A 14147-nucleotide genomic window follows, 5' to 3' on the forward strand; every position below is an offset into this window, starting at 1 on the left:
TTGAACCTATATTTGAATTCATCATATGAACCAAGTTAGAAAGGAAAAGATTCAGAATCAATTAGTGAACAGTAACAAGTCAATGGAAATAGAAACACAAGTTTGACTGTGGATGCCTCCCAAGGGCCTAGGTAACCCTACAGGCACTAGACACCTAGAGGAGTCGCTTTCCCTGGAGACAGTTGTAGAGGAGGAAGCTGACGAAGGGGTGCAGTTGACTCATATCCACAGTCTTGCTCACCTGCCCCGCCCTGAAACTCCGGGTCAGCTGTGCCCTGTGCACTGCAGAAATGAGCCCTGATTTTGTCATGGAAATAGAAGCATGAATTAGGACTAACAAGAATCCTAACTAACAATAGCTCAGGCTTTTTTTATTTGTCCCGATGCGGCTTCAGAGACTGTTGACAGATGAGAGAGAGAGAGAGAGAGAGATACAGCGTTTCCTTTCTTCTCCCTTCCTGCCTTCTTTCTCTCTCTCCCTCTTCCCTCCTTTTCTCTCCTCCCTCCCTTCCTCCCACCCCTCCCCCTTCTTTCTTTTTTGGAACTTAGGAGGTATCAGAGAAGCAAGGCTAGTTACGCAACTCATCTGCCTCTCTGAGTAGGTGGATTACCATGACGTGGGGATGATGAATTTCTTGGATTTTGAGTATATATAGGTATTACCACACATACCCTGGTGAGTATTCTCATTATTATGTCATCATTATTCACACCCTGGTGAATATTCTCATCTTTGAGGTTGTGATGGTCTCATCTCACCATAGGCTTGTTGGGAGGAGAATTAATGCAATAATGTACGGGAAACACCCAGTGCGGTGTCTGTCACATAATATGTGTTTAGAAATGCTAGCCATAGTGGTAGTCATAATGTAATGGGGGTAGTAAAAGAGTGTTATAGTAATAATCAACATAGATACTATTAGGAGTAATTTGAATATTACTGAATTTTAATAGTGATAAGCAAAATGATACTTGGAAGATTTCATCAAGTCCTCTTTTTATTTCAGGAATATAAATTGGCCCTTTTACAGTGCTATGGAAGGTATCTTCAGCAGTTCACCATCAATTTTGATGAGAATAAAGCAGACGTGAATCAGTTCAAAACTGCCTTTTTTCCAAAAGGCTTTGGAGACAAAACTGCTGCACATACAGTAAGATGAAAGCAGTAGCTATTTTAGCTACAGTTTATGATTAGCTGTGCAATGTATTCTTATTTGACAGCTTCTAAATGTCTTTCATTTGCTTAGCATGGCATTTGCTTGTGCTATAAGTTGCTTAATAAATGTTTTCAGTGATGGATAAGAAAGTGCACTTATTAGACTTTGTAAAGATGTTTTGGAGATTGTGTCACAATAATCACTCATTCTTCCAGCAGACAGTTATTATTATTATAATAACTAATATTTATCGAGCGCTCTTAGTTTACAGAGTGCTTTGGAAAAGATATTTGATCCTCAATAACTTTATGAATTAGGAACTATTATTACCCTTATTTTACAAATGAGAGAAAGAAAGCTAATGGCACAGTTAGTTAACTAGTGGCTCAGGAGATCAAACATAGATCTTTTTTTTCTTTTTTAAAGATTTTATTTATTTATTTGACAGAGATAGAGACAGCCAGCAAGAGAGGGAACACAAGCAGGAGGAGTGGGAGAGGAAGAAGCAGGCTCATAGCGGAGGAACCTGATTTGGGGCTCGATCCCATAACGCCGGGATCACGCCCTGAGCCGAAGGCAGACGCTTAACCGCTGTGCCACCCAGGCGCCCCAAACATAGATCTTTTAAAGCAAAAATGTGATGCTTTATTTCTAATATACCGGTATTATTATTATGTTAATTGCTACCATTGATTCACGGGTCAAACAGTTGCCAGGTTCTAAGTACTCTTCAGTATGCATTATGTGAATTATCTTCTTGTAGCTTGATTACAGTCCTAGAAGGTGGGTACTGTAATGCCTCTTTTACGGATGAGGAAACAGAGACTAAGAAACCCAACCCACTTAAAGCAATGGGCAGAGCTGGTGTTTGAACCCTAATCATTCTGATTCCAAACTACGTTATTCCAAGCTTGGTGTTTATTCAAGGCTTCGGAAACAGCATACGGTTTACTAGCAGAAAATCTCAAAGCATGTTTGGGGCATATCGAGCAGTTCAATTTGGCTGTACCATAACTACGTGAATAAGAATACCAGGCAATATAAATTGGCATCCCACTGGGAAGAGTACTGAATGAAAAGCTTAGGAGTTTCGACTTTGAAGTCCCCTCCTATGCCACCCTGGTCCACAGCCCCATCTTTTTTTCTTGTACTGTTGCATGATTCCGCTTCCACCCAGCCTCTCTGGCTTAGTACCAGTGCATTTGTGAGCTCTTTCTAGAAAGCTTATATCCTAGATAACTGTGGGGCTCATTCCTCCCTTCCTTTAGGTCTCTTATACGTCATGCTTTCTTTTTCTTTTTATTACTTACTATCACCAGATATATTTTTATTTGTTTATGTTTTTATTGCCTGTCTCCCCTTCTACAATATGAGCTTCATGAGGACAGGCACTACTCTAATCTCTAACCTCTAGTGCCTAGAACAGTGAATCTAGTGCCTAGAACAGAAAACTGCTTTTTTCCCCAAAAGGCTTTGGAGACAAAAGTACTGCACATACAGTAAGATGAAAGCAGTAGCTGTTTTAGCTACAGTTTATGATTAGCCATGGAATGTGTTCTTATTTGACAGTTTCTAAATGTCTTTCGTTTGCTTAGCATGGCATTTGCTTGTGTGCTGTAAGTTGCTTAATAAATGTTTTCAGTAATGGATAAGAAAGTGCACTTATTAAACTTCGTGAAGATGTTTTGGAGGTTGTGTCACAATAATCATGTAATAGATATAACAGTATGTAATAGATGCTCAATAAAGCTTTACGAAATGAATGAATAAGTGAAGTGATATGGTCAGAACTACTAATCTGGAAGTGCTACACTGAATAGATTAGAAGGACAAAGACTAGAGGCAGATGGTAAAGAAATGAAGCCAATGGAAGGGCGTGCCCGCAAGACCATTGTGAAGGGCATGAAAAACTATGAAGGATTTGATATTTTACGTGCTTAAGTTTACGGTTCTGGCACACTGTTGTTTTTGAATAAATATCTATAAAATAAGTGAGTAAGAGAATGAATGGATTGAAAATGTAGTCCAGTAGGATCTGGACAATGAAGAACTTAGAGGTCTTGAGAAGTTCTGTTAGAGAAATAGATTTTGAAGTTAAATGCATAAAAATCATAGATGAAGTAGTAATAATGTAGAATATACTGGCAATATAGTTTTGTGCAAAGATACTCATTTTATTTAATGATCCCCCTTGTATGTACTGTAGGGAGGCATTGTGGCAGAGTTGGTAAGAATTTGGTTTCTAGACCCAGCCTGCCTGGGTCTGCTGTGCTACTTCCTAGTGATGGGACCCCGGAGAAGTTACGTAATTTCTTTGTGTCTCAGTTTCCTCATCTTTAAAACCAAAATAACAATAAGACTTACCTCAAAGGATTTTTTTTAGGATTGCCAAGATAATAAAAGACTTAGAATATGGCCTGACACTAAAAAGAATATTAGGTTTATCACTATTGGCTTCTAAGAGAGAGCATTTTGAAGATAACTATTCTAACATGTACATGCACTCAATAAATCTCTTTTTTCTGTGATACCAGTTATATGATGGCTAGAAAGTATACATGTATCTCAGTGGGAAATCTCATGTGGTGGAGGAAGGCCCATTTGTGCCATCGTGTGTGCACTCCTATAGCTTTATCAGTAGTGATGATTCTCTAGCCAAGATCTGTCTTCTGAGATTTATGTCACGAGCATCTCACATTTCACATATCCTAAACTGAACTCGTTCCCTTTCCTCCATAATTGGCACCAGCCGCGCACCCAAGCAGAAATCACTGTAGACCGCTTTCTCTCCCTTACCTCCCACATCTAAATCCCATAGACTCTGGGGCACCTGGGTGCCTCAGTCAGTTACGTGTCTGTCTTCTGCTTAGGTCTTGATCCCAGGGTCCTGGGATCAGAGCCCTGCACTGGGCTCCCTGCTCAGCGGGAAGTCTGCTTCTCCCTCTGCCCCTTCCCCAGTCGTGCTCTCTCTCTCTCTCTCACTCACATTCTTTCTTTCTCTCAAATAAATCAATAAAATCTTTAAAAAAATTATAAATCCCACTGAGTCAGACAAAACTTAAATCTCTTTTCTGCGGGGTGCCTGGGTGGCACAGTTGGTTGGACATCCGACTCTTGGTTTCGGCTGGGGTTATGGTCTCCAGTCCTGGAATTGAGCCCCATGTCAGGCTCTGCACTCAGTGTGTGGTCTGCATGGGATTCTCTCTCCCCCTCTCCCTCTGCCCCTCCCCCACCCTGCTTTTGAGCACGTGCGCCCGCGCTCATGCTCTCTCTCTCAAATAAACAAACAAATAAATAAATCCTAAAAAATTTTTTTTCTTCCTCTTTATCCCTGATTCCAGCACCCATTTCAGGACCCTGGTATCTCTGGACTACCTTAAAGGGTTTTGATCTCTCCTAGTCTCCCTGCTTGTAGCTCTGTGCCCTATCCTCTGCTTTTCATCTCCCACACTTTTGTGAGAATTAACTTCTAAACTATAAATCAAATCATTTTATTCCACTGCCCTTTGACTTTCTTCTTTGGCTAAAGTCCATATTCCTTGAAATGATGTGGAATGCACTCCATGTTCTGACATGCATCACCTTAATAGCCTAATATCTTTTTTTTAAAAATTATTTTTAAGTAATCTTTACACCAGTGTGGGGCTCAAACTCAACAACCCCGAGATCAAGAGTGGCATGCTCTACCAACTGAGCCAGCTGGGTGCCCCAAAGGTGATTTTTTTGTAGTAATCTCTACACCCAACATGGGGCTGGAACTCATGACTCCAAGATCAATAGTTGAACGCTCTTCCAACTGAGCCAGCCAGGCACCCCTAATCTCTTTATTTTAAGCCTTTTTACCAAAACTTATGAAAGACTTTCAATTCAGTGACCACAGCAACCACTTGAAGCATTCCTAACATTGCATGTGCCTGGAATGCTTTTCCCTTTGCCAAGAGCAGGGACCACATCTTCTTCATCCTTGAGTCCTTATCGCTTAGCAGAGTGTGGTAAATAGAGGTGCGCAACAGACACTTGCTGAATGAATTGTGTAAGTGGTAATGATTGCATCCAGATCAATAAGTTAAAATACTATGAGGAAGGTTTACAAAATGTGATTCAATTCTATATTCTTAGAAATAGAATTTGTATGTTTTTTGGCTTTTGAAATTTTTATGACTAAGGACAAGTAAGCTTAACTAAATGGATTCTTTGAAGAAACCTGTTTTACCACATTTCTTTCCATATGTCTTAGTCCTTGAAGGCTGTTATAACAAAAATCCATAGACTGGACGGTCTGAATGACATTTTTTTCTCTCTGTTCCGGAGGCTGGGAACCACAGGGTTAAGGTGCTAGAAGGTTTGGTTTCTGGTGAGGGCCCACTTCCTGGTTCATAGATGGCTATCTTCTCTCTGTGTCCTCACATGGCAGAAGGCAGTAGGGAGCTCTTTGGGGGTCTCTTTATAAAGGCACTAATCCCATTCATGAAAGCTCCATCTTCATGACAATCTCTTCCTAAAGACCTCACATTCAAATACCATCACACTAGGGATTAGGTTTCAATATATAAATTTGGTGGGGGACACAAACATTCAGTCTATAGCACTATATAATCTATTTAAGCATAATCATTTCTATTTTATTTTTTCACATTTTAAGAAATGCTTTTCTAAGTTGCATAAACCTTATTTATATTCTTATTTATATTTTCCCTGTGTTTCAGTTTCATGCTTTAAGTGGCAAAAATATTTGCAACTATGAGCTGGTCTGTGACAGTGATGTGAACCTGCAGAGTAAAGACTCTGTGACCCAGTGTCTGCACATTTTGTCCTCCTTAAGACTCATCATGCAGGTGGCTTTGCCACAGGAGCACCTTTGCTGGATCATCTTCAATGGTATGTACCAATGTCTTCTGTTTTTCATCATGGCTTTCAGAAAGTTATTTAAATGCCAAGTTCGATTGTAATTCGATTATCTTGGCTAAATGGGTGGTGAGTATTAAGGAGGGCACTTGTGTTGAGCACTGGGTGTTATATGTAAGTGATGAATCACTAAATTCTACTTCTGAAACTAATACTACACTGTATGTTAACTAACTCAAATTTAAATAAAAGTTAAAAAAACCCACAAAAAACCAAAGTACATATCTAAATTCTAAAAAATTTCTTCTAATATAAATAAATAATTTCTTTAAAAAAACCCATTCATTTCATAATAGGATGGTTATGGGGATTTTGTTTTTTTCTTTTAATATTTTTGTTGCATTTCAGTTTGTCCTCCTAAGCAGGGACTTACAACGCATGTCTTTGGGTTTGCTGCTCAAGGGGAGAGTCAGAGACTATGGGGATAGTCAGTTTCAGGTATGAAGAAGTAGAGACCATGGTTAGTAAGTAAATATGAAAAGGATCAAAGGATCACTGCAGGTTAGATTTGTTCTAAGCATCATCCATTTATTGGTCCTTTCCTCAAATACTTTGTCCAGTGATTATTGCTTTCTACTTATCAACCTTCTCCTCCTACTTGCTTTTGAGTGAGGAGCTCTGAGAATGCATGGTATGTATGTGTGTGTAGTGTATTTATATACATATCTACATTGTAGAGATACGCAAATATACATATATACTTTATATTTGTCTTGTGAAATGAATCTTATCTATCAAAATATAGCATCTGCTTTTCTCTTTAAGGAGGTATAATTTAAATTCAATTTAAATTCTTTTTAAGGTTACAGTCAGTCACCTACTATATTAATTTCTGGATAATTTCTTAAAAGGGAAAATGACAGTATGTTCTGTGTGTGTAAGACCAGGACAAAATAACGTGAAAGAAAACATATTGGATTTTCCCTCATCCATGGCAACTGAAAGTACATTTCCTAGCCTTTTCCCTCCTCCTCCCCAAATAATTTTTTTAACATTTTGATTGAAATTAGACCTTACATTTGCTGCCCGAGATAAGCCTGATTTTGGAACAATTTTCAGCCCAGTGACTGTTAAGCTTTTTTGTCTGATCATTCTCAAGAAGATCTGTGATTCCCTGAGTAGCCATTGCCATCCTTCTCCCTGAGTTGCTCACATATCTTGGCAGGGACTGAGCAGGACCAGAGGTTCTGTGCTCAAGAAGGAGTGGTGGCCTGAGGTTTGGGTCCTGCAGTTGGGTCTTGCTTGAGAGGTGGAATAATTCTCCGTCTGCAGTCTTTTTAAGATCACGTGCAAACAATCCTAATATTCTAAAAATCCTAATATTCTAAAAACAAAACAAAACAAAACAATTTCTGCATACCTTTATTTGGTGTGTGCTTTTTTATACATATGGTATCACGCTCTGGATTTTATTGTTTCCTAAATATTTTTTTACTCAATACCATGGTTTTAGAACAGAACCAGGTTCCTATATGTAAATCTAGTTCGTTAATTCTGCCTGTTGAATTGTATTCCAGATATCCATACACCCCTCGAGATGGGCACCTGGTTTGCCCTACCTCTATAATTGCACAAATGATTCTGCGATGAATATTCTTACTTGTGTCCTTTTATAATCCTGTATTAGAGTTTTCTGGGATTTACGTCCAGGAATAGGATTGCTGGGTTGTGGAAGACACATATACTTAGTTTTGCTAATTATTGTCCCTGTTTTAATGAACTCATCTCCAAGTTATTAAGTGCCAGACATTGTTTTAAGTGCTAGGGACACAGGAGAGGACAATAGACAAAAACTCTGTTCTCATGCTTACATAATGCTTCAGGGATATGATAAACAAATCAAAATTAAATGGTGTGTCAGATAGTGATGAGTACTAAGGAGAAAAATAAAGCTAAGAAGGGGGTAGGGAGAGCAGAGGTTGGGCTGGGGCTGAGCTGCTATTTTAAACAGAATGGTCAGGGAAGGCCTCACTGAGATGACACATGAGTAACCACCTGACTGAGACATCTGGATATTTGGGGGAAGGGCATTCTGACTGGGGGATTGACAAGTGCAAAGATCTTGTACTTTTTGAAGTTTGGAGTTTGAGTAGTGAAAAATAAATTGACCTAGAGTCAATTTATCAAAATGCATTTCACCTTTTCTGTTAGACATTAATACTGATTCTCTTTACTTTTAATTGACTATTACACATCACACTCTTGGTTTCTTAAGATACTTAACCAATTTTGGTTCTTTCACAGACTCGTAACTGGGCGTATGACTGTTGCATCATACCTTACTTTACAACCAACCTGAACCCAACTCATTCAACCCTCACATAGCCAGGTTATTTTGGTGGTGGCCATCTTTGATGAAAAGGAGTCACATGACAAGGCAGTAAACTCATATTAGGGATTTGGTTAAAAATAAAACAAAACAAACTTCCAGAGATATCCCAAGATTGTAAAGATTCAACCTGTGTTCCATTTTATGTCATTTATTCTGTCTGCCAGGCTTCTGCAATAGGAATTTGTGGGCCATTCCAAGATCCTGAATCATCAAAGAAGGATTTGGCTGTAGTCAGGACATATTAGATCTGGAAAGGTTAAAATCTCATTTTAAAAATACAGAGGGGCCTTGTCATTCTTGAGGGCGGTCTCCTGAGGTCTTCTGAAATTCCCCAGTTCCCGTTACTGACATGTTTATACAGGCTCCTGGCTTACACCTGAATCACATGTTTTGCGGGGAGGCATGAGTTTGCTGTGGGTATCCTTACTTGGTGACTTAAAATAAAGAAACACAGTCAGACAGTTTCATCTTTAAAGATTAAGAGCAGAGGTCAACAAAGCTAATTTGAGATAAGAATGCTGGGCTTGAGCTGTTACTAGCCAAGTGGTTTCTTCCCCAGTGAATCTTACGTGAAATAACTAATGCCATGTCCCAGGAGCAGTCACACTAAGAAGCTGAGTCCTTGAATGTTAAGGACCTATTGCATTCTCTATAAAGTTTATGGTGTTGCAAGTGTTTAAAAGTTTATTCAATATTTTTTGTCACTGACTTATGTAATTAATGTTTATTATGCTATGCTTACAAGTATATTTTCATCATGTGATGTGTGTTTTGGAGCAGATGCTGTTTTCTCAGAAGGTTTTAAAATTTAAGTGTGAACATGGATTCGTAATTGTTGAATTTGGATGGTTATGAATTTTAGATCAGATATTTTATAGAAAATATTTAGACTACTTGTCATTATAATTACTTGCTTTTTAAGGCACGTTACCATCTTTGGGGTATGTTTATAGCACGATAACGTCCTTTGTGTATAGAGAGATGTCTGGTGATGTTGTTCCCCACCCCTGCCCCAGCTCTGCCAGTTTTCTAGCCTTCTGTTTTCATTTAATTAATGGCCTGACAAAAAAAAATCATACTTGAGTGGTCTTAAATAGGAGTTGGAAATGCTGTTTTTCGTTGAGTGCTTATAGGACATACCTTAATAAAGGGGTAAATTTTATGAGACTGCAAATAAATAAAATGCAACCTATTATGTGTTTTGATTTTTAAATTATGATGAGTTTCCTTGTTTAGTATTATGCCATTTTGACTAAATATGTATTCTAATCTTATTTGGGGATAAATCTTCAGTTTTCAATCATAAAGAAACCATGGGCACCAATAGCATTTTATATGAATTAATAAAACCACAGGGTATATAAATCATGCTACTTAAATATTCTTTTATTTAATATATTTTAAAACTTATGCTGCCTTTCAAGTGAACATAAAAGATTCCTATGTCACCTTATTTAAAATATGGTCAAATTAGTTCTTTTAATGACTTGGCTGCAAGTTACAAAAAAATTGTAATGGTTATAACTCTTTAGCCATTATCAGACTTTCTCATAAGATCACTTGTTTTAGGAACTATAGACTTAAACTACAGAAATTAGAATATAAAATTTCCATTATTTAGCTGTAAAACATGTTAACAGTCTTTTTCTTCATCCAGGTACCATTTACATTTACACCATTTGCAGAAAACTGATGATCATAGGTCAGTCTTCCAAGGTATGCAATTTACTGACAAAATATCTTGCCCTGTATTTCCTGTTTTTCTCAAGACTTTAGTTAGCATTGAGGGCTGAACAAAGAAAATTAGTGAATTATATAACAAATTTAGTAAATGTATATTATATAGTTTTACTATTCTTTTACTTTAACATGATCATCTCTAAAAATAAGAAGACAATAAAATATTAATTAAAAAAAGAATTCTTAAAATTAATAGGTGATCTCCAGTGTCCCTCAGTCTTTCAGATTAGTCATGACTTGTCAACTTGATACTGAACATCCCTCTGGTAACTATATCTTTAGGTAGGGTGACCATCCATCGTGGCTTGCTAGGACAGTCCTGGCTTATGTCTGTTGTCCTAGAGTAATTATTAATGGTGCTCCTTTTCGCTCCTTAAAACTGGTTTGGATGACAAACTGGTGAGTCTATTTATGTATGCTGTGGAGTTTGGACTTCACTCTCCTCCAACAGCTTGGACTTTACTTATGGCCCACATGCTAGTTGGGTGAATGTCTACCCAAACGCTGTCCCAGTTATGAGCGAGGGCAAGGGGCCTTTATTTTACAAGAAGATTCATACTTACTAGTACTTACTGCTCAGTTTTAGCTTGAGGAAGTGGCTGACACTTCCCTTCAATGTTGGTAGCAGTTTTGTCTGTAGGAGACCTATTTATTCCGTGTGTCAATGTCCAGTCATTGGCATACAGGTCAAGAAGGGAGAATACACTTCCGTTGAGAGCATGCTTGAATTGTTTCTGGTATCTGAAACATTACTGCTTTATTTATTTATTTTTTTACTGCATGTAAAACCTTATGCTGAATATTCTAACACTCAGTGCAGATCCTTTTTTTTTCTTATTTCCTCAAAATATAGCCTAGTATCTTAACATTTGACAATGCTTAAAAAATAAAAATGGAAGCAAAGATACTTGCATGCTCGATGCATAACATTAATTATGTGTTCTCTCTCTGTTTTGTTCCTCACATTTAAAAGCTCTATTACTGATGTGACTTGAGCAAGCTCTGTGCCAGTGTTTTGAATGTAAATTAAAATGAGGGGAGATTGTCTCATGAATAATGTAAATGTGGCCTACACACTATTCCAACAATTCTACATTCAGTTCCAGATGATTTCCTGAAGAGAATTTGCATACTCCTGTTGCACTTGCTGTAGCCAACAACTACTGCTGCACAGAGCCATCATAGTTTGGTCTGCTACAGCATTTATCTGCCAAAGCCTTGAAGGGCAGAGATATCTGTGCCAAAATTTAACTGTTAGTGTTTGTGCTTATTAATGCTGAGAGAATTTTAGTTTAATGTGATAGTCATGTTAAAATAACTTCTTATTTAGATCCTACATAAGACATCTCCTCTCCCCCTTATTGAACTTGAGCTTTTGTCTGACAAAATAAGGGCTGAAGGAGGATAGTTCTATGGTCCCAGTCCTGTGGGATAGCAGTGGGGGGAGTGAGTGATGCAAGAATTTTGGGGTGGTGGGTGGTTGTACAGTTGGCACTTGAAGATTGGAATGAGATTCTTTCAGTTCGTTTACTCTAATAAATTTCAAGGAAATTAATAGTTTTCACCCAGGGATTCCCAAGCCCTCAGCTGGTGAGTTGATTCCTGAGCTGAGGCTATAAATGAACTTGATGGGTCCATTTAATGGGGACAAGCCCTTGGAGGTCCAGCCACATCTGAGCACTTCTGGGTATGAGGGATCCCGATCCTGTAGCAGTTTTAGAATTTGAGTCTGTTGTAGCATACAATAGAAAGAGAAACAGACATAGGATCCTCGGGCATTTCCTGGTGTCATCCTAGAGCAATCTAAATTCGTATTCCTACAGGATCTAGACATAATTGCTACCATTTGTTATTATTGTTGAGTCCCTACTATATATTAGGTATTGTGTGAAGGGCTTTGCATATCTAATGCTCAGTATAGCCTTATGAGGTGGGCACTAACATCATTATCATCATTTGTTGAAAGAATGCCTACCAATTATCAGGTATGCTGCTAAGCACTTTCTTCACATATTATCTCATTAATCCTCATACCACCACTTTGAGAAAGGTGCTATTATTACCTTCATCTTAAGGATGAGGAAGCTGAGGCTCAATGTCTCACAGAGAGGTGTGGTTGAGGCCAATGCTACACTGTACTGCCTCTCAACACCAGTAGAGTAATGCATGCCTGTTGACTAAATTTAATCCTGTCATGACCCATCCTATTTGGTTCACCTACTCAAATGGAGGAGCCATGTAGGAAGGTTAATAGTTTTTGACATGACTCTATTCCTGAAGATGTCTTGAAGATCAGGGCTGACCAGGGACTTTTCCCCAGATGGAAACACTTACCTTCGTGCTCAGACAGGTCACCAGCATAACCTTAGGGAGTGGAGGGAGGCCAGATTTCTGAAGCCTCTTTTCCTAAAGACATATGACAACTTGTCTTTCACTTATGGTTTAATCTGTAGTTTCTTCTGAGGCATTTAAAACTAGTATGGTACTCAGCAAACATTAGAAAATATGGTAGAATCTATTCATTCTTAAAAAAAAGTTGATTTCTGTTTCATTTTACTATAGCACTGAAATAGTTTAGTAAAATTTTGTGGCTTGAACAATTATTGTCAAATTATTCCATGTACCATTACATAAACTTCAAATCCAAACTTGGAAATGCCTCTCAGTGTTGTTTTCAGCCTACGAGCTGACATGAATGATGCTGCAGTGCCATCCCGTGGCCGAGCTGACTAACCGTGTGTGTGTCCCCTACTCAACACCTGAGTCATGCTCTTGCTGGGCTCTTACAACTGGGTTTTTCAAAAATTTTTTCCCCTATGAAGACAACAGTTAACTGAAATCCTATCACCCTTTTTTTTTTTTTTTTTTAATTAATAGAAATTGTTCTTCCAAGCTTTTAGGGGCAAGAAAAAAGGGTACAAATTAAGATTTGTTTTGTTGTGTTGTTGTTGTTGTTTTAGAAATGGCTTTTTCATCTTTAAACCTGATGGGTTTTCAGATCCCTAAGTGGAATGATGGGTTTTCAGACCCCCCCTCCCCTTTGTCAAGGCTTCCTCATGTAGTGGAAAGAATGCTGCTGTACTTGGGAGTCCAAAGTATTCCAGCCCCTGCTCTGTTGCTTACAAGCAGTTTAGCCTCTAGGAGTTAGATTGGGTTACATTTAGGTCCCTTCTGGCACTAAAATATGTGATTGGGGTCTTTTATTCTAAGTCTGAATATGAACCTAAATATAATACAAGCAATTGGTGACTAAAGCTGTTTTTATTTTGAAATGTGAAATTTCTAATATTAGGGATCCCAAGGGGTTTTGAAAAGATATGTGAATTTAAAGGGGGAAAATTTATACACAGTTTGGTCCTATACCCCCACAAAAATCTATGATAGGATTTTTGTGCGACAAAGGTGAGAAAACTCTTTTGGATGACTGTTGATTCCACCTCAGTTCACAGTGCGGCAAGTTTAGCAAACAACAACAACAACAACAACAACAACAACAACAACAGCAATAAAGTAGCCCTGGGCCCACTTAGTAAAGATGTAGTATCCAGAACCAGGGACTGAAAGTTTCATTTTACTGAGGAGAAGTCAGGCATTCTAAAGGACATTGGCAACCTGGAGCAAAACCGCAGGAGACTAACCATGATGGAGAAGGGAAGTGCAGTCCTGGGAGATGTAAAAGCACCTAGGGATGTTTATCTTGGAGAGAGAGATGGGGGAGAAGACAGGATGCATAGGTGTTTTACGATTTGTGGAAGGCTGTATGTTGGAAGTGGGCTTGGGGTGGTTTTGTGCTATTCCAGAAGGCATAACTAGGACCAATGCACTGGAGGTATATCAAGGTGGATTTCATTTCAGATTAAGGAAGCACTTTTCATGTTTTAGAATTGTCTCCTGATGCCACGTGTCATGTTCCTTGTTACTAGAGGTGAGAACTCTTGGACAGGGAAAGTATAGGATCTGTGGTGATGGTGCCAGTGATACTGGTGGGGATGAACTGAGATTGACTTTCAGCC

The 14147-nt window shown here is 38.5% G+C and overlaps 1 protein-coding gene across 1 annotated transcript in view; it reads left to right on the forward strand.

Annotated features, from left to right (window-relative positions):
* The window catches only part of CFAP54 (cilia and flagella associated protein 54), a 286069-nt gene that overhangs the window by 10652 nt on the left and 261270 nt on the right, over positions 1-14147 (forward strand). The window contains exons 3-5 of the mRNA XM_040637071.1: positions 1008-1151; positions 5864-6035; positions 10052-10110. Coding sequence (XP_040493005.1) covers positions 1008-1151; positions 5864-6035; positions 10052-10110 — 375 coding nt within the window. The remainder of the gene's footprint in view (positions 1-1007; positions 1152-5863; positions 6036-10051; positions 10111-14147) is intronic.

Source organism: Ursus maritimus, unplaced genomic scaffold (genome assembly GCF_017311325.1).
Source record: "Ursus maritimus isolate PB19 unplaced genomic scaffold, ASM1731132v1 scaffold_21, whole genome shotgun sequence".
NCBI lineage: Eukaryota > Metazoa > Chordata > Mammalia > Carnivora > Ursidae > Ursus > Ursus maritimus.